This window comes from Excalfactoria chinensis, chromosome 3, assembly GCF_039878825.1.
Source record: "Excalfactoria chinensis isolate bCotChi1 chromosome 3, bCotChi1.hap2, whole genome shotgun sequence".
Lineage (NCBI taxonomy): Eukaryota > Metazoa > Chordata > Aves > Galliformes > Phasianidae > Excalfactoria > Excalfactoria chinensis.
The window spans coordinates 77,446,354-77,472,351 of NC_092827.1; the positions used below are offsets into that span (position 1 = coordinate 77,446,354).

Sequence of the window (25,998 nt, forward strand, 5' to 3'; positions counted from 1 at the left end):
AAAATATGCTCAGTGCCAGTAGCCAAATTGAAGTTAGAAACTTTGGAGTTTTGATGCCACCTCTCTATGCTTACATTTAAAATACGGGTGTTCGTGTGTGTGTGTGTGTGTGTGTGTGTGTGTGTGTGTTTAGATCTATGTTTTTGATTTTAGCTATTAATTTTTCATTTGTATTCTATTGGATCTGCTGGTAGGATTGCTTTTCACTGGTGTTTTGCTGGAAGAGGACAGGAATTATTTCTTTTTGCCACTAGGTAGCACTGATACTTTACTTAGAACATTTGACTCTAGTTATGTTATTTCAGTGTCAATTTATAGAATGTGAAAGTAAGTTTTACACTAACTTTTTCTGTTTGTTTTAACTGTGCCAGTGTCAAACAATAATACATGTTTAGAAACAGATCAGGAGTAAAATTACTCAAAAATTACATGCAAGACCAAATTTGATTCTAACACAGATGGTTGTTTTTAATGTTACAAATGACTCAGTCTTAACTTTATATAGTAATAGTCAGTGTTCTTATTTAGGGTGGCTGGGTGCTACTACAGAATTGTCATCTTGGGCTGGATTTCATGGATGAACTACTGGAGACAGTTCTTACTGCTGAGATACAGAATGACTCATTTCGAGTTTGGATAACTACTGAACCACACCTGAAGTTCCCAATTACGCTGCTTCAGGTTTGTTCAAATGTTTAGTTCAGGCACTTTGTGCCATTTAATTTATTCAAGTTTGTAAAATGAAATGGATAAAGATAAAAATGAAATGGATAAAGAGCAGAGGGGCATGAAAAAAACGAATGTTACAATCCAAATGACACTAAACAAGAGGGTTACCTACCAGTAACAGGAAGTTTTCTCAAAGTTGCATTATGCGTGTGTGAATTCACACTAAGTCAGTACACACACACAGTTGAATCAGAACAGTTGAATCAGGCTTGACTTGTATCCTTTTTTGCTCAAGTGCTTTGTGCACAGAGTAATGCCAGTTACTGCTCTTAGACTCTTTTAGTCTTCTCTGACTGGAATAAAACAGGGAGAGAACAGAACACACAAGAACAGCATGGCTCAAAGAACATCATCTACCAAGAAGTAGATGACTTTTTTTAGCTAAACCAGAAATAGTTGTTCTGTAGATCCTAAGGAGACATTTTTCATCAGTACCAGGAAAATGGCCTAACCTCTAGCAAAGTGCATTTACTTTTGCAGCAGGTAATAATTCTGGTTAATTTCTAGTGTAATAGATTTGTGCTGACTCTTCAGTGTTCAAAGACCTCTTTCCTCTTTAAAGCAGTGGTAGTCTTCTTATTAGTTTCCATTTTCTAAAAATAAAAAAAAAGATAGCATGTTGATTCCTAGGGAACAAAGGGAAGCATTAGCCTTTATATATATGATTTCAGGTAGTGTGCAGAATGGAGGAGGAAATTCCTTTCTGGAATGAATTTAGGAGAGGGCTTCCAGTAATAAATGTATGCCGTCATGTATAGAAGATAGCTCTTAACAGAAGAGGAGATCCTAAATATATGAGTTTATGCATAGTAGGGTATGTATCACAGTATCACAGTATTGTACGAGTTGGAAGGGACCTTAGAGATCATCGAGTCCAACTCCTGGGATTCGAGCCTTCTGTGTAGCAGAGCAGCACTTTTACCACTTGCGCCACAGGGGGGATTCAAACCCGGGCCTCCGGTGTTGCAAGCGGCACTTTGCTAAATTTCAGAATAGAGAACTATGATGGTTGCAAGATTAATTTTCACTGCATTTATCTCAAATCTGTGATGTTTCCAGTCTATAGTGGCATGTTCACTGTTAAAACGTTATCATATGTGAGGATACCAGAAAATGAGTAACTGATAAATCAGAGGTCATCACATTTTTGGAAAAATAGGAGAGAGTCATTTGCTTTTTAAAGAAACAATTTTTATCACTAAGCAGGATAACCCTTGAAATATGGAAATATTGGTTAGCAAGTGTTCCCATTCAGTCCAAAGCTTCAGTGTGTTCATGTGTGGATAGGTCACTGCAAAAGTCTAGAGCTTGCTTAGGCTCTGTAGTCTAGAGCTTGCTTAGGCTCTGTAGTCCAGAGATACAAATTTGTGTGACTAAGTTGAAAAATCACTCCTTAAAAATAATCGAAAATCCTTATTACAAGCATGGGGATAGTAAAACTGCTAGGAGAAGTACCTATACATTAATGCAGTCTTTTAAAGTTCTCTCAGAGGTAGAAGCAGCTTGCATTCAGCTGCCCTACAGCCTGATATTTACTATGACTTCAGCACTTGCTGTGATGTTATGCAAGCCAGCCAGACAGGTACATACTGCTGGAGCAGACAAATGCTTTGTTTTTATTTGAGTCCCTCCAGCATTTGAAAGTATCTTGTGGGAATATATATCAGATTCTGGTAAAGCCAGTCTGTGTCCGAACTAACAGATTCAAGTGTGAACATTAACCAGCAGAATGCAATAGTCCAGAGGAGTAGTAGGTAGTTATAACATTCTCTGACATGGAAACCTGTGTAACTAGCACACTTTAAATGATTTGCAGATATGGTTTGACAATTGAAGTTTTCTAGAAACCATTCCCACTAGGCAGTTTGCATGAAACCTAGGAGCCGTTGCCAAAAACTCTGGCATTTTACTGCCACAGGTTTGGCTTCCAGGACTGCTGACTGGAGTGCCCAGAAACATTCTCAGGCAGTCTCCTAATTTACTGTTACTGACATAGCAACAGAGTCCACAGTAGCTTCTGTGAACAGGAAGACTCAAACTGAGGAGAGATGAGGTTACTGTGCATTTAATTTGAAGTCTTGGGGAAAAAATACAGCAGGGTTACTATCTACTCTGGAAAGTTCATTCAGGCCTTGAACAAGGGATAAAGGATCATGTGGTGCGTAATGAAAAGCGTGGCAACTGCTTGCAAGTTGTTGATGAAAATTCTTGCGTATGTGGACTTTTGTCAGTGATGGCTTTCACCAACATAAACAGAAAATCCATGTTCAGGATCTTATAGTAATGCATGTCATAGGTTTTTGCAGTCTAATGTAACGCATACTCCTTCTACAGAGTAAAGCAGTATCAATTCTGAATCTACAGTGATTCAACTGACATTATGTATTTCATTTATAACTAGTATCTTTGTCATTTCTTTATGTTGCTTCTGTTTCAGTAAATAAGTACATTTCCTTTATCTTTTTTACATAACAGGTTTCTCTGAAGTTCACAAATGAACCTCCCCAGGGTGTACGTGCTGGTTTAAAAAGAACATTTTCTGGAATTAATCAGGATCTGTTAGATGTTAGCAATATGCCTATGTGGAAACCTTTGCTTTACACCGTAGCATTTCTGCATTCTACTGTGCAGGTATTTCTTAGATCATTTGAAAATTAAGTCCTGATAAATATAGTTGCTTTAACAGTGGTTCCTAAGAGACAGCACACATTCTGATACTTGCTATAGCATCATGTTGCAGAGCTGGAGCTTTAGTTCCTATCATCTGTATTTCAGTATACTTTCTTCTTTTAATTGACTTCTAAATAATATGTAATTCTCATGCTGTAGATGTTTAGAATGAGGATTTCGTTCATCTAATTTTATCTGTCCAAGTTAGTCACAGAAGGGATGACATCTAAATTCTCTCTGTCAGTAACAGACATAAATAAGCACCCCAAAACAGCAAATCAGTTTATCTATCAGGCAGCTCATTGTAAAAGTGTAAATGATTTTCTGCAGAGGTATCAGTATTTTCTCCTATAGATTTTAAAAGTAGTTTGTATTCCTAGCTTAGACTAGCTTTCTACTTTCTAGATGGCTAATAGCAAATAAAATTCTATCACTTAGTGTCTCGTTTTTAATTTATTTTTATGTGATATTTTCTATACTAATATCAATGCAACAAAACATGTGTATTTGGTATGTTAATGACACATATAATATTTGAGATCACAAAATCTATCAAGATTTTTTTTTAAGCAAGAGTCTCAAAATAGTTTTCTAACACTATTAAAACTTCAGGCTCTGTTGAGCTTGTATTTTCAACGCAGCAAATACTGTGAAAGGCCTTTTGTAGAAGGTCCCTATTAATATATTGCATTCTGAATTATTTTTCTCCTACTCATTAGAAACAGTGAGAAAGTTGTCATGTGTACAGTTTACTGGTTATAATGTTCTTGTAGACACAGAAGACGTAAATCTGTTCAATCATCAGTACTTTCAAAAATATTGTTATTCATCTACTCAGAAAATTTATTTCTGGATTGTTGATCGGCAAACAGTATATACAGTTCTCTAGCTTTAAACTGACCAGTATATAATATCCTTTCTTGACAAGACTGCCACAATAAATACAGCTTAAGAAGTAATTCAGAGAATTTGGCAGAAAATCATTTTATGTTTCTGCAGGGTATTATTGGTTAGTGCTGTCTTATCTATAATAAACAATATATGCTTTGGGAAAAATAGGAAAAGTAAAAGGTCTAGGTGTTGGTTTTTTTATAATTTTGTTATTGTATGGGAAATTGGTAACCACAGCCTGAACCTCTGATTAATCGACTGAGGCAAGTGTTGGGTCAGCTGTGGGAGCACAGGTGAGAGTAATTTAGCTGTGCTCCCAGAAGGGGTGGAGCTTGACTCAACCTCCTCTAGACCTCATTTAAGGGCTGACCACCACTAAGGCAGCATCTCTTGGAGACTGCTCCCTGGTGGAGATTGCCTCAGCATTTCCTGGTGAAGGTGTCCATGTTGGTGAGTTTTCCTTATAAATAACCTTTTGAATATATATATACACACATATACATATTGTTTTATTATTTTAATTTTCTTCCTCCTTCTAGTTCTTTTCAAATATTGTAGCTAAGGTAGCTGAATTCTGCTTAATGATGTCAGCAACTCCAAGTCGTTGTTCACCCAGTTGCTTGAAATCAAATAAATGTACTATAACTTTATTAATTTTAGAACATCAATGTTACACTGTCTATTCATTTAACAAATAATAGCACTATTCAACAAAGTAATTATTTGTGGAGTAATTTATTTTTTTACATCCTGGAAAAATTGACGGAGTAATGTAACTGGAGTAGTTAAAACAAAGTGAGAAATTTCATAGTGTTAAGATGTTTAAAATGTCTTTGAGGAGCTGCAGATTATATTCTCACACTTTTATAGTAAACTATTTTTCTGTTGGTCCTAGCATTATAATATTAAATTCAAATATTTACAATGCTATCTTTGAAAACTGTTGTGATGACAGCATGAGTAAGGCAAATAATTTTTTGAATTTCAAAAGACGTGTTGAAATGGTACTTTGAGCCAATGAAGACAAAAAGGCAGCTTAAAATCTGAAAAATTGCAGCTACCATTAGTAGAAAGTATGCATATAAATAAATGAAATTACAGAGTTCAGAGAGAATTGTTGAGTATGCTGAAAACGTAGACCATGTGTCCCTTATTAATTACTTAGTAGAACAACCTGATCATCCACAAAGACCTGAGACATATAAAAGCTATGGCTCATACACTGATTAGTAGAAGTAATTTGCACTGAAAGTAAATAAATGATTCTGTTGATTCTTCTGTACGTTTTTATCATCACAGTGGGGCTCAATACCACGTAGTCAACTACTGATATGTTTGTGGCACATAGATGTTAGACTTCTTTTTTTTTCCTTGAATTTAACTTGAACAGTGAACCAAACGATGCATTCCATTAACATACCTGTTTTTAATTGCATTCCTAAGGAACGACGAAAGTTTGGGCCTTTGGGTTGGAATATTCCCTATGAATTTAACTCAGCAGACTTTACGGCCAGCGTTCAGTTTATACAAAATCACCTAGATGAATGTGACATCAAGAAGGTGAATACTACAAACCACATACAGTATATTTAATTGCTTTACGCAGCACTTCTAGTTGCTTTTCATCGTGTTTCTAGTTATCTTTATTCCTTCAGTACAGCTAATAATGATCAAAGTTCAGCTTTTTTATACTATCCTCCACGTTAAAAAAATTTAGTAGTTAAGAACTTCAGTACTTGATCTTCTTATTTCAGTACTATAAAGCAAAATATTAATGAGTCTATAAATATCTGTTTAGAAAAGGGGGCTCCAGTGTTTTTCAGATTTTGAGACATTCAATCAGACTACTTTGTGGCTGCCAGTTGGGCTTCTGCTGTTTCACAGGAATAATGTAGAATAGCCATTCCTTGCAAAGTAGCAGTTTGCTGATTAAGAAATGTGAGAAACTGCAGAAGAAAAACAGAGAAAAGAGGCAGTAGCATCTGAGGGTGATTCCAAGTAACACAAGAAATAATGAGATGTGTGTCTTAAAGCAGTATCAAGCCCAATTCTAGTTTAAAATTACAGAGCTAGGCTTAGAAAAAACATTGGAATTCAAGTATCATTTTTTGTTCCAACTGTAATCTTTTCATCTCACATTTTAGAAGCTGATGAGCTTTAGATTATATCTGAATTACTATTTCTTATGTGTTTTAACTACAGTCTTTGATTTACTTTACTTGCATGCAGGGAATATCATGGAATACAGTACGCTACATGATTGGAGAAGTGCAATATGGAGGCCGAGTCACAGATGACTTTGATAAGCGCCTTCTTAATTGCTTTGCAAGGGTGAGAATCTTTGAAAATACAGCTATTTGTCATTTTTATTGGTTGTTGCACTGCAGAAATTAGAAGACCATCTTTCTAGTGCATATGCACTTCTTCACCAGCTTGTAAGACTCTTCAAAGTAAAATGAATTTTTCATAACATTGTTCTTTGCCAGGGAGGTTCTTCCTCTTGATTTCTCTCTAGTGAGTAGCAGAAATCCTTAAAAAGATATAATGCAACAAGAAGTCAAACTACAAAGATATAACTCTTAATGATTTACTTATATATTCAAGAAAAAAAAAAAAAAGAATGTATTAGCTAAAGCAAGAACTCATTCTCTAAAATCGAGATTAACAACTCTTAAGGAGCAGAATAATGTACTTTTTTTCCTTTGGATTTTACACAGGTATGGTTTAGTGAAAAGATGTTTGACAGCGCTTTCTGTTTTTACACTGGATATAAAATTCCGGTGTGTAAAACCCTGGACCAGTATTTTGAATACATCCAGTCACTCCCAGCTGTAGATAGCCCAAAGGTCTTTGGTCTCCATCCTAACGCTGATATTACGTAAGTAGCACTCAATATATTGAAACTAGTGACTCTTATTTATTATTAAGAAACTAAATCTCTGCGAAATATCTATTTTTCAAGAGATATCCAGGATTCATGTGAATTTCACCATTGAGGTAGAATACTTTGTATGCATGTAAATGACTGTGAATGCAGTGTCTTCTGGTACATTGTTCATATTCTCTTGAAGTAGTCAGAATTTACTCATTTATTATTGTTGGTTATGTGCTTTTTAAAATTTTAAATATGAAAGCATTATGAAACATCTCTATTGAAATACAATGTAGGATTTGTGTACTTCAACTTTTACAAGTACTGTCTCCCTTTGAGACTCCTACTTGGAGAATATCTTTCAAAGACTGCTCTATGTTATCTGTTTTTCCTTAAAGTTTGCATATGGTAGTTTCTAATTCTTTTCTTTTTACATAGAGAAAGAACAAACATTTTTATATTTTTGTTTTTAATTAACATAATAATCATGGGACTTGCAGTATGAGGAAAAAGTTCATAGCTATTCTGCCAGAAGTAGTGTGGTCACTGAGACATGGGGAAGAGGTTAAAAGCACAAGTGTGGCATCAAAATTAGGAGCAAAATCACAAGTACTAAAGAAATCTTATTTTATCAAACTTCAATGATAGTATGTAATCTTGAATAAATCTGTTGTTTTTTTTTAAATGAAAGGGCATAAATAGAAAACAGCTTGCTAGTTTTCAATCTGAAGTCAAATGTTATTAAAGACCATGAGAGCCCCACCATTCTTACATTCAGAAGCAGAAATTACATCCTCTGAGAAGCAAAGTGCCAGTAGAATTTCTTCAATTTTTTGATTTATAGTCTTATAATTGAATTCAAAAAAGTTTATGTTGAAATGCACAGTATCTAGCTTCCCTAGTCTTATGACACTATCTTCAATCTTAGATACTTTCTTTATGAGTTCATGTGTTCTAGTCTGTGGAATAATCCTTGATTTCATTTTTTATATAATTATGTATGACAAAGTAATAAGAGGGATGGATGTCAGATGAAGGTTCAAAAGTAAAACTGGCATGTAAAATTATGCTTTGAGTTGTAATAAATTTATGTTCTGAGTCAGACCAAGGCTGTATTTTCCTCACGTACTTATACCATAAGGTAAAAGTAGACAATGCCATCACTAAAATATGAACAGATCAACTTTATGCTTGCTTTCTTACAGCCTGTCAGAAAGCTATGCCTCTTGACAGCATTATAACAAAAGTACTTCTGTGGTTTTACTTGTGTTGAAGAACTGATGTGGTCTACCATCTTTTACCATTAATGCTATGTTTTTTTTGTATTGATTAAGAACATAAATTTACATTAGCATTGCCCATGCTGTACTATTAAATATAAAGTTTTAATCTCCGGTGTTATAAATCTAGAAACTTTCGTAATTAATCCTGAAATAATGCCTCAAGGAAGAATGAATGTTCTAATTAATGAAGAGGTAGCACGCAGAGTTATGCCTCCACCTTTTCCTTAATCAGCATTCCACTTTTAAGAAGCATCTAAAAGAAATAAATATGCTTCCTTGTAACAAAACTAGAATCATATGATAAGTTCTTTTCTGCTGTCTCATTTTCACAGAGGTTAAGAAATAGCCTCTGTAACATTCTTTTTCTTAGCTCTGAATTACAAAAGCAAGAAGCACATAACGATGGGTAGATGGCAAACCAGATTCTTTACAATCACACAAAGCCAAAAGTTGTTCACAAAGAGTGTGTTTGGTTTAGGATAGTAAACACAGGAAAATAATCTGTTGAGAATTTCAAATTACCCTGGTGACACAGTTTGTTAGTATGTTTTTTCTGCACTTTCAAATTTTGTGTTCTACCAAGTGTATGTTTAAACTATTAAAAAACCCTCTTCAATTTATAACACATTTCTTATCCTTGTAGATACCAAAGTAACACAGCAGCTGATGTTCTAGATACTATTACCAATATTCAGCCTAAAGAAAGTGGTGCAGGACCTGGAGAAACTCGTGAAGCAATTGTTTATCGTTTGGCTGAAGATATGCTAGAGAAACTTCCTCCAGATTATATACCACATGAGGCAAGCTCACCTTAGTTTTCATACTATTCTTTCTCTGTTCAGCGTTCATGTGTGAGACTCCAACTTCTCCGTTCACCTCCGTATCTCTCCCCTCCCCTGCCTCCCTCCCCCCAAGAAAAAGCACAAAGAAACCTCATTAAATTCATTCAATATCATATTCAAGCAAAAAAAATCAACACTTTTATCTCTATCACTGCAAAAAGGTGATGGAGATGTGTCTGGAGACTGTGCTTGCCACAGCTAGATGTGAAAAAAAAAAAAACAAAAGAAAAACAATCTTAACTTTTTGTGACGGCAGTCTCCTGGCTCTTTTCAGGTTGTCTTGTCTAGTGCATGAGTAACTAGGTAGTATCAGACCAAAAAAAAAAAACCCAACAACCAAACAAAAAAAAGCCCTGCTGTGGTTTTAAGGAGGAAATTCTTAGTTGCATAGTTTAAAATACAAATTGGCAGTCTGTCTTTCTCAAAGAGTTATATTGTTGTATAACAATATACAGTCACTATATCTTAAGATTTCATTTTTAACTAAGTTCATTCTTCTGGGCATCTGTCTTTTTAGGTAAAAGCTCGTTTAATTAAAATGGGACAACTCAACTCTATGAATATTTTTCTTCGGCAAGAAATTGACAGAATGCAAAAAGTTATAACTGTAGTCCGCAACAGTTTGAGTGATCTTAAATTAGCCATAGAAGGGACTATTATTATGAGTGAGGCAAGTATAAACACATCTACTATGAATGGATTTTTCTATTTAAGCTATTACCTCAAGGGCTCAAGATCATATGTTATCATTTCACTCCTTCAGAATTTGAGAGATGCACTGGATAATATGTACGATGCTCGAATTCCTCAAGTATGGAAAAGAGTATCTTGGGATTCTTCAACACTGGGCTTTTGGTTTACTGAATTTCTGGAAAGAAATACTCAGTTCTCTACTTGGATATTTGAAGGAAGACCAAATGTGTTTTGGATGACTGGATTCTTTAATCCACAAGGTAGAGTACTGAAAGGATTTGAGTAATAATGTATTTACCATAATTTAATGGGTTTTACTATATGTCTAATTTAATATTACACCTAGAAAGGATTATTATTATTATTTTTCATAATTGTCAGAATACGTTGTAGAAGAGGAAGTTACAAATAAATTTAAAAAAAGACATTAGACAAAGTCTTGGGAAACTCAGTTCAAAGGCAGCTGTGAACATGATTGTCTAAACCTAAGCTTCAAGTTGGGAGATTCTTAAGTTCCACATTGCCAGAATTTGGAAGAACACAGACAGACAGGGAAGGATTTAGGAGTAGTTTTGCCTGTTGTAGTATTATGTTAGTAAGCATCTTCCTTTTTTCTAGAGTCAGGATGTTAGTACAGTGGTCATCTGATCTGACCCGCAGACACAGTTTTTACATTAAAAGAAAAAAGCACACAAGTAGCAAGTATAGTGCTTTATCTTGTTGGCCTGTTGTTGCAAACAATGATAGAACTTCTTTAGAAAATGTATTTTTCCTGCTTTTCCTGTGGCTTCAAACTCTTCATTCGTTTCTAGTCTAGAAAGAAAGTCTAGAGCAGTAGGTTCTGTTTACACTGTACAGTAGCAACATACAACTCTACCTTCCACTGTCATCTTTCAATGTCATTTTCACAGTGTTTCTGTTTACATAAAATTTATTCAAATTCATTGAAGATATACTGCAAAGTACAAGTGAACACAATCTATCGTTGTTTGTTATGGCTTGATATATTTATTGAGAGGAACAAAAAACAATTTGAACCATCTTCATGGTCAACAAAAAAATGTTACCTTATTAGATGTATGTTTGCAGAATAATATATTTTAGCCTACACAATTGCCCATACAAAATGCTCGTGGAACATTTTTCACATGTAACAGCTATGATTTTTATTTTTCTTTAGTATTCATCTATGATATCCTGACCATCTTATGAGTTGTAATGCTTCCACTCTTACTGATATCTTTATGACTAGGACTGTAAAATACAAGACTTTTAGAGTTACACTCAGAAACAGTTAAGGTGCCTGGAAAGCATCACAATTATTGTTAAAAGATTGTTTTGAAATGTTAGTCAAAACATCACACCATTTATATCATAAATAGCATATAGCTGGTGAGTGCACTGATCTCCAATGAGCACATAAAAGCATATATTGATGATATATGATGATAATGGAGTAAATGGTATAAATGACGATTAAGGAACAGATTCTTTTGATTAAAGAAGATGCTTAGCCTAAGAGCTAACCCCAGCACACAGACTATCTTGAAGCTGATGATTGTTTAAATTTCTCTGTACCAAAATACTAGTACTGGAAACTGAGAAAGTAGTCCACTAAGCATAGAAGATGCACTACAGGATAAGAGCGTGGTACACTTACTGTGTTAATAATACTGCTCGCCAGGAAACAGAGTAAATCAAATCACAAATTAAAATTTGAAAATTGACTGGAGTGAGGCAATTCAGCAATTGGACTGCCTCGTACTGCCATTGCGAGTAAACACAGACTGATTGCAATGGGGAGTCAAGCTCTAAATCGATCATGGTATTGGCAAATACATTACAATGTTAAAATAAGAGGAGCATATTTTATCAGTTTATTGGAAAAATCTCTGTATAATATTATAAAGTCTCACCAATAATTGTGTTTAAAATCTGTTGTGATGTTTTGGCAAGTATCAGTGCTTGTCATCTATAAATTAAAATTACTATGGGAGAGCGAATGTTTATGGCAAGGCAGTAAGTAAACTTACTGTTAAGTAAACGCTGCACTTCAGCAGGCTTATAAAAGATAAAAATTCATATATTATTACATATATTATTAGTTCTAGTGAAGTTTAGAAACTTAGACCTGTTTTATTTGTATAAAAGAGATAATTTCTTCAAATACTATTACATGTTCATTTTATGTACTACGTTCTATTTGCAACACATATGAATATTTCAGCTGTGACACAGCTTCTAGTTGAACTTTTCCTAAGTAGTATGTTAAACCACTTCTTACATCTGGAAATGCCGCCTTCTACTTCATGACTGTGTTCTGTCACAGTTTCCTTCCTGGTTTGACAGTATACCATTCAGTGGTTTCTGCTTTTATACACTCAGCAGCTTTCTAAATGCTAGTCTTTCTTTTCTTTGTGTCCCATCAAGTAGGAACTGATGCCATTTCAACTTCAATACTTTATAGTAATCGCTCTCAAGCGATTTCTCCATTTTCCTCAGTCTCCTTCTGACAACTCCAAGTACTGTTTCATTCAACAGCAGAAAATAGCAGCTATTGGTTTATTTTGGTGGCTACCGTATTCTGAGACACCTGTAGTAAATACCTGGTTGTTTGTATCTGTCTTTTACTTCCATAGCTTTCTCTATTATAATACATCTAAATTTCCCCTTCACTTCTCAAACCTTTTTTCATTGCAAAGCTCTGCAAAGTCTACTCAAAACAATACTCTGAAAACCACCTCACTGCTTATGTCATCCTCTTCCTTTTCTTCACTAACAAGATATTGGTAATAATCCTTTAGAAACACTGACTTGTTTAGATCCCCCTTGCACACAGTCATTCATACTATCTCTTCAGACTCGCCTTTGGTTTTCTATCATTGAAATTTTGCATTTTTGAAATTTATTATATATTTTACATTGCCCATTTAAAAAACAAACAAACAATCTACAAACATTTTCCTAAGTTACCTTTACATCAGTATATGCTTGCCTGTCCTTAGATTACTTCTTGAAGCACAGATCTACTGTGGATCTTGTAGTGGATAACATAATAACAATAAGCAAGTCAGTATCCTGAGCAAATATGTTCCCAGCTACTGAATTACTCAGCCAACAAAAACCGTATCGTGTGCCATTTAAAAAATGTTTGTCCCTGCAGTGACTTCTATGGGGACAAAATAGGAACAAAAAGATGGCAAATAAAAGTTTGTTATGATTAGTTAAGGCACTTGGTTTCATTAGAACTTTGAATATCTGCCTATGACGTTGAGTGTAGAACCATACACATTATAAGCAATATTTCTTTGCCATGTGAGACATGTACTAAATCTATGGCTTAATTTTTCAAGGGTTCCTAACAGCAATGAGACAGGAAGCTACTCGAGCACATAAAGGCTGGGCTTTAGATACAGTTACAATACATAACGATGTGCTTAAGCAAAACAAAGAAGAAATCACAGCACCTCCTTCTGTAAGTTTGACACGCAGAGAGATTTTATTATTCATTTCAGTACTGAATTTGTATAGCTCAGTAATTTGGGATTGCTGAAGGGGGAAGTTACCTCTTCACCTCTCTGTTCTCAACTTAGGAGATTATTAACAATTATAAATCTTTTCTGTATTTTTTTGCATTTATAAAAGTATTTAAAAGCCATTTACTTCAAAAAATGCTATTTCTCTTAAATGATCTTCGGCCATAGAATCAGATGTGTATTTAATGGATGTATAATAAACTTCAAGTAAAATTGTATGCAGAATAGATTTATTAAACTTCTATTGCCATCATTTTCAGTAGCAATTTCTTAGGAAAAGGGGAGGATATTATATTTTAATTTTATATGTTAGAAAGATTCAATGTCAGATACTCTTCCTATAAAAGTATTTCTTTTTGTAGCTTACTCAAATTATTCATTTTACAAAGCAGATGTTTTCTTTTGTGTGATGTGTATCTGCTTACTGTCCACACAGGAAGGTGTGTACATTCATGGACTGTACTTGGAAGGAGCAGGTTGGGACAGAAGAAACAGTAAACTCACTGAATCTACACCAAAGATGCTTTTTGTCCAGCTGCCAGTAGTACATATATTTGCTGTTAATTCAACTGGTCCTAAAGATCCCAAGCTCTACGTTTGCCCTGTTTACAAGAAGCCCAGCAGAACAGATCTGAACTACATTACAGTGATCTACTTAAGAACAGCAGTACCTCCAGACCACTGGATATTGAGAGGAGTGGCTCTCCTATGTGACATCAAGTAAAATGTTCTTCATAGCAGAAATAAACAAGAAAGCATATATTTATATATAGAATATATGACCAGTTACATCTGTAATTCTTCTGCTTTTTAGTTGGGGGCCATCTGTTATTATACAATAAAGCTTTCAGTGTTGACTTAGAAATTCTTTTCTCTTTGGTGATATGGTAAAAACTTGATCTTTAAATCAAACTAACTGATTGTACGTAGTCTTCAATATTTCCATTATATTACTTTAACAAAAATTGGCTTAAATGATACAAGAAAAAGTTAAGCTTTTTTTCATTTTCTTATATGCAGCTTTTAGTTTGTTTCACTAAGATACAATGACAACAGAAGACAGTGCAAGGCATAATAAAAATTAACTTCTCTGAGATACAAGTATTCCTGGGCTCAGCATGATAAATGTATGATTCTCTTAGACTGTGTGGGAAGCTAAGATAAAAAACTGTATTTGCTCCGTATTTTTTTGCTTGTGTTTTTTCAGAGTTCACTCGTTCTTGCTAAACTATATAGATTATGCAAACCAAAGTTATTACACCAAGAATGTTTTTTCCACACTGTCTGACGGGATGCAGGAACTTCTCTGTTCAATTAAGCAGCATAGGAACATAGCAACAGAACAGTGTCAGCTAGTTAATACAGATGCTTTTCCAGTTGGAATAACGAAGCAATTTATATATAGCTACAATAATTTTCCTGCATTTCACCTTTACTCTAAAGCATAGGCTGGAATCCCAGGAGTGGCTAATCACAGCATTATTTTCTGATAAATCCAATAAATATCCATGAAATACCCACAGATAATTAGTGCTACACTAATTATATGTACATAATAGTAAGTGAGATATGCAGTCTACTCTCTGTTTAGTAATCTTTATCAGATTTGTTCTTCGTTCAGATTCCTCTACTTGTCAGCTGGACTATGTTCTTCATTTTGCTGCTTAGGAATGATCAAATCTGTATGATGTGGGAAAGTGCAAAGAGCCTGTCCATCTGATAAATGCTGTGTGATCCTAAGTAGTAGTGATTCAAACTACTGTCCGCAAAAAAGATTAGAGGTCTCCATTTTTGTTCCAAGTCACTGGGCAATCTTAGCACTAGCAAATGCTGTTCACACTGACCTAGCTCCTCAACACTGACCTGAAAACTCTGTTCAGCAGGCGGTACTGTGAAAGCCCGGAAAGGATCTGCATTTCTAGAAGGCTGTTGTGGCACCAGTGCAAATATGTTGGGTCTTAAAGGGAAGGGTTTTCAATGACACCATATCTTGGTAAAAGCTTTCTTACCCCAACTCATATATTATTGTTTGCAAAACTTTTTTAATTGACAATGGACTTGGCTCTGGAGGAAAACACAGAAATTCTTGTTTGGAATACAAAATATCTTAGCTCATATCCAAAACCATCACAACAGCTTAGTTTATACATTCCTATAATGCCTTTCCTGGTCTGGCCTCTCAGCTTCATCACAGTGCGGAAACTGTGTAACCATGCAACCATTGCCACACATGGAGATGTGCATTGTCATATTATATCTGAAAGTCTATATGGGAAAATATAAGCAAATGTGTAAGTTAATAATGTCCCAAGTTATATAACAGAAGATGATTTCATTCTCCAAACTCTGTAATAACAAGATAGAGGTAAATAATGCATTGCTGCTGCTCTTAACTAATTCATATATTGCATTAAGTTCTTGACAGCTTATCTGATTCCATTCACCCTTGCCCATATTCTGTGAGCCTGCCTGGTGTTTTGTTCTATCAATACATTTCTCACAGATGACATAATCTGTGGGAATTCAAGATCTCAGTAGATGACCTTTCACTCCCAGAAATGCTCTGTACTCACAGAACAAGCTTTAAAATTTCCTAAATTAACCTTGACGTGCTTTTTTTTCCTCAGGTTCCTTCCTGATCTTTCTTTAATGTGCATTTGCTATTCAAGATACTTCTGTTTCTGTAGTGAAATGGTATTATGCTGCCTGAATTGACAAAGGCAAGAATACCTCATGAGCAAAATATAAATATTTAACAGATGATTAAAACAAGAAGGAAAAAAAAAAAAAAAAAAAAAAAAAAAAGAAAAAAGAAAAAAAAAAAAAGAAAAGAAAAGAAAAAAGAAAACCACAAAACAACCCAAAAAAACGAACCCAAAACTAAACATCACCACACAAAAAGGACCCAACTCATGAATATATGCACGAGAATGAGTAGAAAAAATTACTCCAGAATTAGTTTAGAGGGCACATCTATAGTCTTTATCAGATTCTTTCTTTGTTCACTGGAGCTGTTTTGCAGAAAGCTTTTCCCTCTGATTTTCAGAGGTAAATTCTTACAGGTGAGACAAGGTGTGTCTTTATTTTTTCCCATTGCTTTAGAGAGAAAATGTTAATGAGCATTCTTCAATTTGCCATGTGTACCAAGATGATCACTTTCCACAGAAGTTTTCTGAGATGATGATTCGCAAGAGGGCTGAAGCATGGCTGTATGGTAAGCTTTTGTATAACAGTAGATAAAATTACTGAAAACTATGGAATATGTTTGAAAATTGAGGGGAAAGGGAAGAGAGATCACAGAATCCTCTCATCCAACCATCCTCCTATCAACAATATTACCCACTAAGTCCACTACTGCCCTTTTCTTAGACACTACCAGGGATGGTGACTCCACCACCTTGCTGGGCAGCCCATTCCAGTGCATCACCACTATTTCTGAGAAGAAATTTTTCCTAATATTCAACCCAAACCTCCCATGGTACAACTTAAGGCCATCAGCTCTCATCCTATCACCATTACCTGGGAGAAGATCTTGCTATATCCTCCTTCCAAGGAGTTGTAGACAGAGACAGTATCTCTCCTGAGCCTCCGCTTTAGACTGAACAATCCCAGCTGCTCCTAAGACTTGTATTCCAGATGTTTTCTTCTCAGGCTGCTATATCTCACAGAACAATTGATGGGGCATGAGCTTGTTCCAAAAGGATAACACTTCAGCTAAACTTTCCTTTAAAAGATTTATTATTTTCATAGAAACATTTTCTTCCATTTCTGCCTTAAGATTCTGGTTGCTTATAACTAAAATTTGTTCAAAGATTCAGAACCTTCACTTTCAAGGTGAAATATTTTATGGAAAGCCCAAGGATTTCAGTAATTCCATTTCATGCTGATTATTCTTACTGCTGAGTTCAGTACTATTTTTGGGTAGTCTGGAAGAACGTTTACCAGTAGTATTTAAGTATAAGTCTATTAATGCATGTAGTAAAATAATAGAAAATAAGCAGAGAGAATGTGCACACTGCAGATTTAAGTATACTGTTGTTTCTGCTGGTTTGTTGTTTTTTGCTTCTTTGATTTTAATATTGGAATATAATCAGATGATTATGGTACACAGGCAGGGTATTTCTGAGGCAAATCCAGTTGTACAAAAGCCAAAAGAAAGAGATGCCTTTTCTCTTGGTTAATACTCTTCTCAGAACATAAGAGATATGTGCAGGGATCAGCTCTGAAACAAAAATTCAGTGTAAGTTTGTTTGTTTTTAATTTTGCAACAGTCCACTATAAAGGTCAAATCCAGAAAAAGATTTCCAAAACAGAAATACCACGATTCTTTACACAGCAGAGGTTAGAATGGTGAAGAACAACTGACAATATAGACAATATACTTTTCTGCCTCTACTTCTATTAAAATTTCCAATTTACTATTGAAATGCTAGCGAAGTTTTTGGGGATATCTGTAGTTTCTGATTGACTTTATTGAATATTTAATAAGGGGAAAGAGAAGGGTGTGAGGGGACCCAATTGAGGCCTTCAGTATCTAAGGAGGGGCTATAAGAAAGAAGGGGACATACTCTTTAGCAGGGTTTTGTTGTGATATAACAAGGGGAAATGGTTTCAAACTAATAGAGAGGAGGGGAGATTTAGATTGGACATAGAAGTTCTTTTCAATAAGGGCTATGAGGCACAGGTTGCTCAGAGAGATGGTGGATGCCCTGCCCCTGGGGCAACTCAGAGTCAGGCTGGATGGGGCTCTGAGCACCTGACATAGCTATAGGTGTCCCTGAGCTTTGCAGGAGAGACCAGATTGCCTTTTATAGTCCCTTCCTATTCAAATGATTCTATGACAATGACTAATCAGTAATTACTCCTATAGCCATTTGTATTTGATATTCAGATTAGTTAAGTGGTTGTTCAAGAGGTTAGCTAATTAAAAGTCCTCTAAATTGTAATTTTTTGAAGTAGCTTCCTAATCACCAAAGCAGAATATCTGTGAACAGATACCAAAAGGTAGAATGACAATTTGCTCAACAGATGCCCAGATAATTGTCCTTCCTCCTCGTACCTTCAGGATTTGTGAGAAAGCGCTGTGCAGTGATGGAACTAAACAACAGTTAGGATCACTTTTATTATGTGAAAAGTTATGGCCTCAAAAGACACTGTGATTAACAGTCTGTGTTCTCCTTACTGGACAAATGAGAACAAAACATAAAATTCAAGTGAAAAGAATAGATATATCAGCGTAAATGGCTGTTCTTTCCAGAGAAAGGTTTTGGCCTGTATATTTACTGCATAGACAGTATTTATGGTAGCCATGATAGTACATAGGAAACCCATAAAATCAATTTCCAATCTCATTCATTCATCCAGGGAATATTTTTTGATCAAAACTGCTAGAGTATAAGATATCATCTCTCTTTCTCAACAGACGTATCCTGCACTCTTTCAAAAGGATTTTTTGTCTCCAAAAATCCATCAGATGTTGCCGACCAGCTACTAAATGCTTTCTCAGCATTTGGGCAAACTTTTACTGTTGAAATCTAGGTCCTCTCTGCTTGACATCTAGCAGCTGAGAAGGCAGACGCCCACCCTGCCTCTTTAGAAAAGATCAGCATTATGAGTATTGTACAAAACATATATCAAAACATACAGGCAATTTTCCTTCTCTGTATCAAAGTATTCCCTTGTTGAGAAAATACTGAAAGGAGTAATTTCCAGGCAAAACTGATCCTCGCTTCAGATGTTTTAGCTTTTATTGAGCTTACAAAGACCCGTTCTGATAATTCCTCTTAGCAGGAAAATAATGAACCCAGGAATCTCCTTGCTGCTACACACTACAGTTACAAATCACAGGACTAAGCGGCTAACAGCCTTTCAGACACATGGCCAATGCTTACATTGCATTAAATGCTGTATAGAGCATCATTTCCCTCCATTCTTCATGTAAATCCTGAGTTCAGGTAAAACACCTAACTTCATATCTCAGCAACCTCATATCCTACATCTTCTAGTATATGTAAGGTAGAAGGAATTAAAGGATGAAGTCCTATACGTCAAATAGTATGTGCAGTCCTTCCTTTGCAAAACAAACAAAAGAAAACCAACAAAAATGTGCAGGACAAAGCTTTCTCAACTCATTGCACTGTATTTTTCAAACTGAAAGATTCTCATCTCCTTTCGATTTTAGATAGTGTCATTTTAACGTTTCTCTTAGCACTCTATTTTGAGATTACCTTTCTCTAACATTAACACAAATAGAAGATTAAGTTAGATTTTAGTATTGAAAAGGAACAGTAATAAATATAAACAAAAATCCAATAGAGCTTGGTTTTAGAGACAACTTTCATCATTATCCATTCCTCCCAAGAAAACCTGAATTTGTTGGACAAATACCCTTCTATCTCAAAGAAAATAAGCTTTCTTTTATCACAGTCATTTAAGTCAATAGGTTGTGTTTTTTTTTTCAGTTTTCTGAAATAATAGTTTCCTAATGGGTACAATAAAAACATACCTGCTTAGAGTCCACTCTTTATAGATAAACCTCTTGAGTAAAGTCAGTCAACATTTCTTCTATCACAATCCCATTTTCATTTCATCCTCCTCTAGAAGAGGAACTGGGCTCTAAGAACAAGCAAATTACCTGGTCTGAATGAAGCTAGAGGATACCTTGCTCAGCTGCCCGGTGATTTTTTTGGTTTACTGAGAGCAGCTGCAACAAGGGTAAGACCAGTAAGCGCATTCAAACTGAGTCAGGCACTGGACTTCAGGTCAGACACTGCCTTGGGTCAGGGTCTTCTCTTGGCCTTTCAGGGAAATAAAACCACAAAAAACTGAAGCAAATGCTTTGTTTTTCTAGTTGTGTTTCTCAGCAGTTTAGCACTGCTAATTCTCTCTCTGCTTCCTCTGAGAGTGTGATAACTGCAGGTAACAGTACTGTAGATTTCTTCAGAAGTTTCTTTTACCTATGTGTAATTTGTTTTGGCTGAGACAGAATAGGTGAGTTTTCCTGCCTCATTATCTTCATCCCTTTGAGGCAAACATTAGGTAAGGGCTTGTGCCTTTTAAATCCAGAGGATCATAGATATCTGTAAAATCACAGTCTGTCCTCCTCTTTGGACTTGGCCACAATTAATCTCAGTTCTTTGCTCCTCACCGTTCCCTAATTCCTAAGCAATGTCTGTGATGGAAATGCTACTCTGATACTAACAGAGCATCTTTTTCTCTCCTCTTTAGGAGTAAGGTTTTTGGTAGGGTTTTTTTTTTCTTGTGTTTGTTTTCTCTCACTTTTGAACAGTTGAAAGGATTTCCCATCAGGCTTCAGGCAACAAATGACAAGTTGTACCTGGAGTTGGCTGCTGAAGTGTACCTGCTGCACTGGCAGTTTACATACTACGTAACTTCATGATCTCACAGCACCAGTGCTGTGATCAGTCACATTTCTGTAAGGTGGAATGATACAAAGACAATAACAGATATTCAAAATGTTATTTACAGGGAAAAACTCACCAACATGAAAACCTTCACCAGGAAATGCTGAAGCAATCTCCACCAGTGATGTGGTGGTCAGCCCTTAAATGAGGTCTAGAGGAGGTGGAGTCAAGCACCTCAGCTGATTAATCAGAGGTTCAGGCTGTGATTACCAATTTCCCATACAGTTCCCAAAGTATCAGTCTGGCTGTGATGCATTTGAAATTAATATATGTCTTTAATAACTAATTTCTATTCCAATGGTATCTAACAGAACAATCGGAAATCTTTACCCCTGTTCTCAGTTCAACTGAGATTCCCTGTTAAACTGGGGAGGCTTTGTATGCTTTCTTCTTCCAGACACCAGTGCATAATCTGAACAAATATATGTGAGCTAGCATAGGTTTAGCATTAAGGGTCAGAACAAAGTGAGCATGCAAGGACAACGACTCAAACCTTGAACAGAGAAAATTAAGAGTTCATTTGCTGAGTTGCACATCCTACTGCTGATTGAGGCTGACTTGTACCTCGACTTCCAATTACAAACCTAGCTCTGATATAGGGAAAAATATCTTGGGAAGAATGGTGGGGCACGGGGAGGTGATGCAGCCACTGTCCTTGGAGATGTTCAAGAGCCGTGTGGATGTGGTGCTGAGGGATGTGGTCAGTGGGCATGGAGGGGGTGAGATGGTGGTCGAATGAAACGATCTTAGAGGTCTTTTTCAACTCTAATGATTCTATGATTCTCAAAATTCCCGATATAAACGGGTGACGGCATCTGCTGTTACTAAAAAGTAAGCAAACTTCACGCTGCGAACAGCACGGGGACCACCTCGCTAGCCGAGCCTAGACGAAATGTGATTGTCCAAACCGGAATAGAGGGGTGGGGACGGGGCTGGCAAAGCCGCTTTTCCCGCTCCGTTCCTTCCCCGAGGCGCCCCGGTCCGCACCTGGGCTGGGCCGGCCCCGGTCCCGCCTCCGCCGCCGCTACAAAAGCGGCCGCCGGGCTCCACCGGGAGTGGGCTGCTCGCTCCGCCGGGCCCCGCGGACGGGGCCTGCCCCGGCTATGCCCGTCGCTCCGGCCGTGGCCCTCGTCCTGTTGCTGGCAGCCGCGGGTAGAGCCGCCCCCGCCAGGCGGGTGAGTGTCCGGGGCTGGGGCCGCGGGAGTCCCGGGTTGTTGGGGGGTGCGGGTGCTCCGGTACGGGCAGCTCCGCGGAACCGGTGCTGCGGGAGGGGTCTGCGCGGGGGTCTGCTGGGGAGTTGTGGTCGGAAGGAGGTGGGGAGCGAGAGCGCCGCTCGCTGCTGCCGTGTCGCGATCCTCAAGGTAACTCTTCATTTCGGCCGCGGGGAATAACGTGCGCTTGTGTGCTGCCAACAAAATCTAAGCCACAGGAGCGAGGTCGTAGTGGTGAGTTCTTGAGTGTGCTGCAAAGGGAATAGATACGGCTGGTGTGTACGGGGAAACCTCTTCCTTGATGGCTTAATTTTCCTGGGTCTGTGTTCTGTCTGTCTGAAGCACTGGTCGAGTGTTTCTCGTGTTTTCTCCAGCAGAGTCCACGTGAAACGACAGAGGCTTTTGCCTCTTCCTCTACCCCGTGGATGCTGGGCTGCTCCCTGGAGGAGCCTGGAGTGTAGTGTTGGGGAGGGAGAGAGATGGGAGGTGGGCTGTGGGGATGGAGGGGTCGGTGAGGCTGTTGGAGCCGTAGGCTGTGAGGATTTCCCAGCTGCTGAAAGTTTGAGGCTATGGATTTATACAGAACACTGTGAGAAGCAATTCATTTAGTTCCCAGCTATGCCCAAGTCAGCAGGACTGTTGCGGGTATTGATTTCTGGGTTTTTTGGTTATCTCATGTCTTCTTCCTTCCTGATATTAGGGCCTTGTTAGAGCACAACAGGCACAAATTACACCTGTGAAAATTGAAGTTAGGGGAAGCTTTTCACCATGAAGATGGACCCAACACTGAAACGGGCCAAGAGGGGCTGGAGATCCCCTGTCCTTGGCAGTGCTTTCTGTTTGCTCAGGCATGGCTTGGCATTGGCTGGACCAAATGACTTCCTGAAGTACCTTCCACCCTGATTACCTTGGGATGATGTTAGGGATGGGGATCAGTAGCACTTGTGGTAGGAATGTCTGTTACTTTCCAGGCTGTGCTAGCAAAGGGGCTCCTCTGGCTACTTGTAGGGCTGGGGGAAAAGGAGAGGGAGTTCCTCTGTTCTCAACACACTGTGTTTGCCCTCTGACTTGATTCTCACAATATGTTGCGTGCTTTTATATCCTTTTCTGACACTAGAGGGTCTTATCTGACAACTTGTCTAGAGCAGCGATTGTGCCTGATGTATGCTGAGAAAACATGCAAAACACTGTGCTCAGTGTTAAGTGTACAGAAGCACGGCACTTCTCCTTTCAGCTGTCTCTTTTTTTTCCTTGTTCAGTTCAGAATGGTGTTGAAGGGAATATCTAAACTGTAAATTGCACTGCTTAGGCAGGAGCAGATTGTTATCACCTAAATTTTACTGCTGGCTGTGAGCTTCCTCACAGTTTAAAGGGCTGTGACAGATGTGAGAGGAAGGTAGAATAACTTTGTATGGAGTTGAGGAGAAAATGCTTTATTGGTGCTGTGACTGCTGTTTCACGTGGAATTTCTCCCTCCACAGCCCCTCTAACAGCTGAGAAGGGGGAAAGCAAGTCAGAAAAGGGAGATGAGGAATCTGTAGATGTGTGTAGAATTAAGAAAAAAGGAAAAAAAAAATGAAGTCTGGAGTTCAAATTTGGTCTGAAAACTTGCTATTATATTAAATGGGGGATGACTGGAAATTGCTTAATAAGTGTCTGGATCTTCTTTGATTTACTGCATTGAAGGCAGTGAAATGATTAAGAGCTGGTAGCGCACAGCTGCACTGCAGGATGTTATTCCTCATGACAAGTGTCATGTCCTCCCCTGCTCACCATTGAGCAGCGGTGTCCTGCTGCTGGCAGAGCTGACACAGCCTCTTGCTGGTTCCCCACTGTCTGGTTGTACCCTGGGGTTGGGTTTCAGATCCCAGTTCTCTATGCAGTTCTTATGCTCAAAGCTTTGAGTTATTCTTGAAGCAAGTAATTTAAATATCAGTGAAGCGCAGGCAGGAGTTGTGCCACAGTTGTTGACTGGCAGTTCTGTTCTTCAGGCTACCTGTGGTGCTTTTGTTCCTCATGATAAAATATGATTAGCACAGGCTCCGTGGATGTACAGTTAAATTCAGCAGAAGGATTACAGATCTCTAGCTGTCCTCAGCTGTTACTTCTGAAGTGCTTTTCATGTCAACATCAACACTTATTAAGTATTCTGTGGAAATAGATAAGATTGGATGTTTGTGAATGTACATGTGGTTTGCACTCTGTTCCCGTCGGGTTGTTTAGGCGTGTTCAGTTACAGTCACTGATCTGCTCTCCAACATTCACCATTAGGTTGCAGGCATTAAGTGCTTGTGCAGTCCTGTCTGCTTTCTCACCTTTAGGAAGGCTGTCACAGCTGCCTTGATTTCTGCAGCTTCCACTTTATGCACAGCTTTCTAGGATCAAGTTGCTCTCATTGAAGGTTCAGCTTTGAGTCAGCCTTGATGAAAGGATGCAGATTGGGGATGGTTCCATGTGTCCTGTTGGCCTTCTGGATGCTGACCTGGGCAGCACTGAGGTCCCAGCATGGGCTTGCAGAGCAATGACTTACTTTCTTTTGTACACCCTGATGCTGAGAGAACTAAGCTGAGGCTCATGATTAATGCTGTCCTGTAGACTTGTTCTTTGTGAATCATTATGATGGGAAGAATGGCTATAGAGCTTGGCTGAGAAACAGGTAGAGAAGTGCTCTGGAAACTGATGTCTTCATGCAGGAACTAGCGTGGAGAGCTGAGGTGAGTCTTGACTAGTTGAGTTTTCTCCTGGGCAACAACCCCTCTGTACTTACACTGACTGCAGCAAGTCAGGGTTGTGCTGCTGCTGTTGTTCTCCTGCTCCCCAGAGCTTGTATAGCACTAGTTTGCTTTGTTGCCTGAATGCTCAAAATCAAAATGTTCTAGATGAGTCTCTGCCCATTACTAGCAGCTCATCCTGGCAGTGGTATAGAAAGCAATTGAGAAAAGGGTGATTGAACAAGGTCCGGCACTGTGCCACCTTGTTGTAGCTGTTACCGAAGGACGCTTGGACAGCCTCTAGCTTATGTTCCTTTCCTGGGAACATGGCCAGATTTTTCAGAAACTTTATTCTTGTGGGCCACTTAAATTCGTGCCTGCATTAATGTTGTGTAGAACTTCAAATCGCTTAATAGTGCCACCATCTAAACAAATGTGGTCTAAATCACTGTCCCAAATGATGGCTGAATAAAACAGTAGATATCTACTCAGAAAGAAATGTGCTGTTTTTCCAGAAACAACTCTTAATTTTATTTTTTTGGAACTCCATGAAGCCATTGTCATCATGTATAATAAAACCTAATGCTGTAGTACAGCAAATCTGACTATATAAGCTAAAGAGGTGTTAAAATATTGCTCCTCTGTTATGGAGGGGAGCAAACAAGCAAGGAAACCCACCATTTGGGGCTTAGGGACTACAGGAAATTAGGTTGCCGAAGGAAAGAACTGTATTAATGTAGCAGAACAATGTATTGACTTTTTGCATTTATTTTAAAGGTCTGATGTCTGGTCCATGCCAGCTGAAGCTGTTGAAAGAGCTGTCAAATCTTTTGGCCTTTCCCCACATTTCTGGTGCTGTTACTGCACTCTCCATTCAACTGGGCAGCAGTATGAAACAGCTGGGACAAAGGTATTTGAGGGGAAGTGTAGGCAAATTACAACAGGGTATGGAAGGATGTGTTTTCTGTCACTTTCAAAGTATGGTTTTCTTCTCTCAGAAGTGGTAATGTGAGTAACTCCTACCTTCCAAAAGCTGCAGCTGTATATCTACAATAGAATTCAGTGAAACTGGGCTTGGTATGCAAAATATAAATGGTAGTCTGCTGGTTGTCAAACAGACTTTCTAATGTGTTATA

The 25,998-nt window shown here is 37.7% G+C and overlaps 2 protein-coding genes across 4 annotated transcripts in view; both read left to right on the top strand.

The window, feature by feature from the left end:
* The window catches only part of DNAH8 (dynein axonemal heavy chain 8), a 103,371-nt gene extending 89,131 nt beyond the window's left edge, over positions 1-14,240 (top strand). For both annotated transcript variants that reach the window (XM_072331529.1, XM_072331530.1), the window contains exons 80-89: positions 529-681; positions 3,205-3,360; positions 5,734-5,850; positions 6,520-6,621; positions 7,008-7,168; positions 9,089-9,245; positions 9,805-9,957; positions 10,051-10,240; positions 13,334-13,455; positions 13,953-14,240. In XM_072331529.1, coding sequence (XP_072187630.1) covers positions 529-681; positions 3,205-3,360; positions 5,734-5,850; positions 6,520-6,621; positions 7,008-7,168; positions 9,089-9,245; positions 9,805-9,957; positions 10,051-10,240; positions 13,334-13,455; positions 13,953-14,240 — 1,599 coding nt within the window. The remainder of the gene's footprint in view (positions 1-528; positions 682-3,204; positions 3,361-5,733; positions 5,851-6,519; positions 6,622-7,007; positions 7,169-9,088; positions 9,246-9,804; positions 9,958-10,050; positions 10,241-13,333; positions 13,456-13,952) is intronic.
* Positions 14,241-21,899: 7,659 nt separating this feature from the next.
* Positions 21,900-25,998, top strand: part of GLP1R (glucagon like peptide 1 receptor) — a 75,656-nt gene continuing 71,557 nt past the window's right edge. The window contains exon 1 of one of the 2 annotated variants that reach the window (XM_072333149.1): positions 21,900-22,115. In XM_072333149.1, the coding sequence (XP_072189250.1) occupies positions 22,044-22,115 (72 nt within the window). In that variant the 5' untranslated portion in view covers positions 21,900-22,043. Of the gene's footprint in view, positions 22,116-22,298; positions 22,386-25,998 lie in introns of those variants that run through there. The other variant, XM_072333150.1, reaches the window with a different exon arrangement.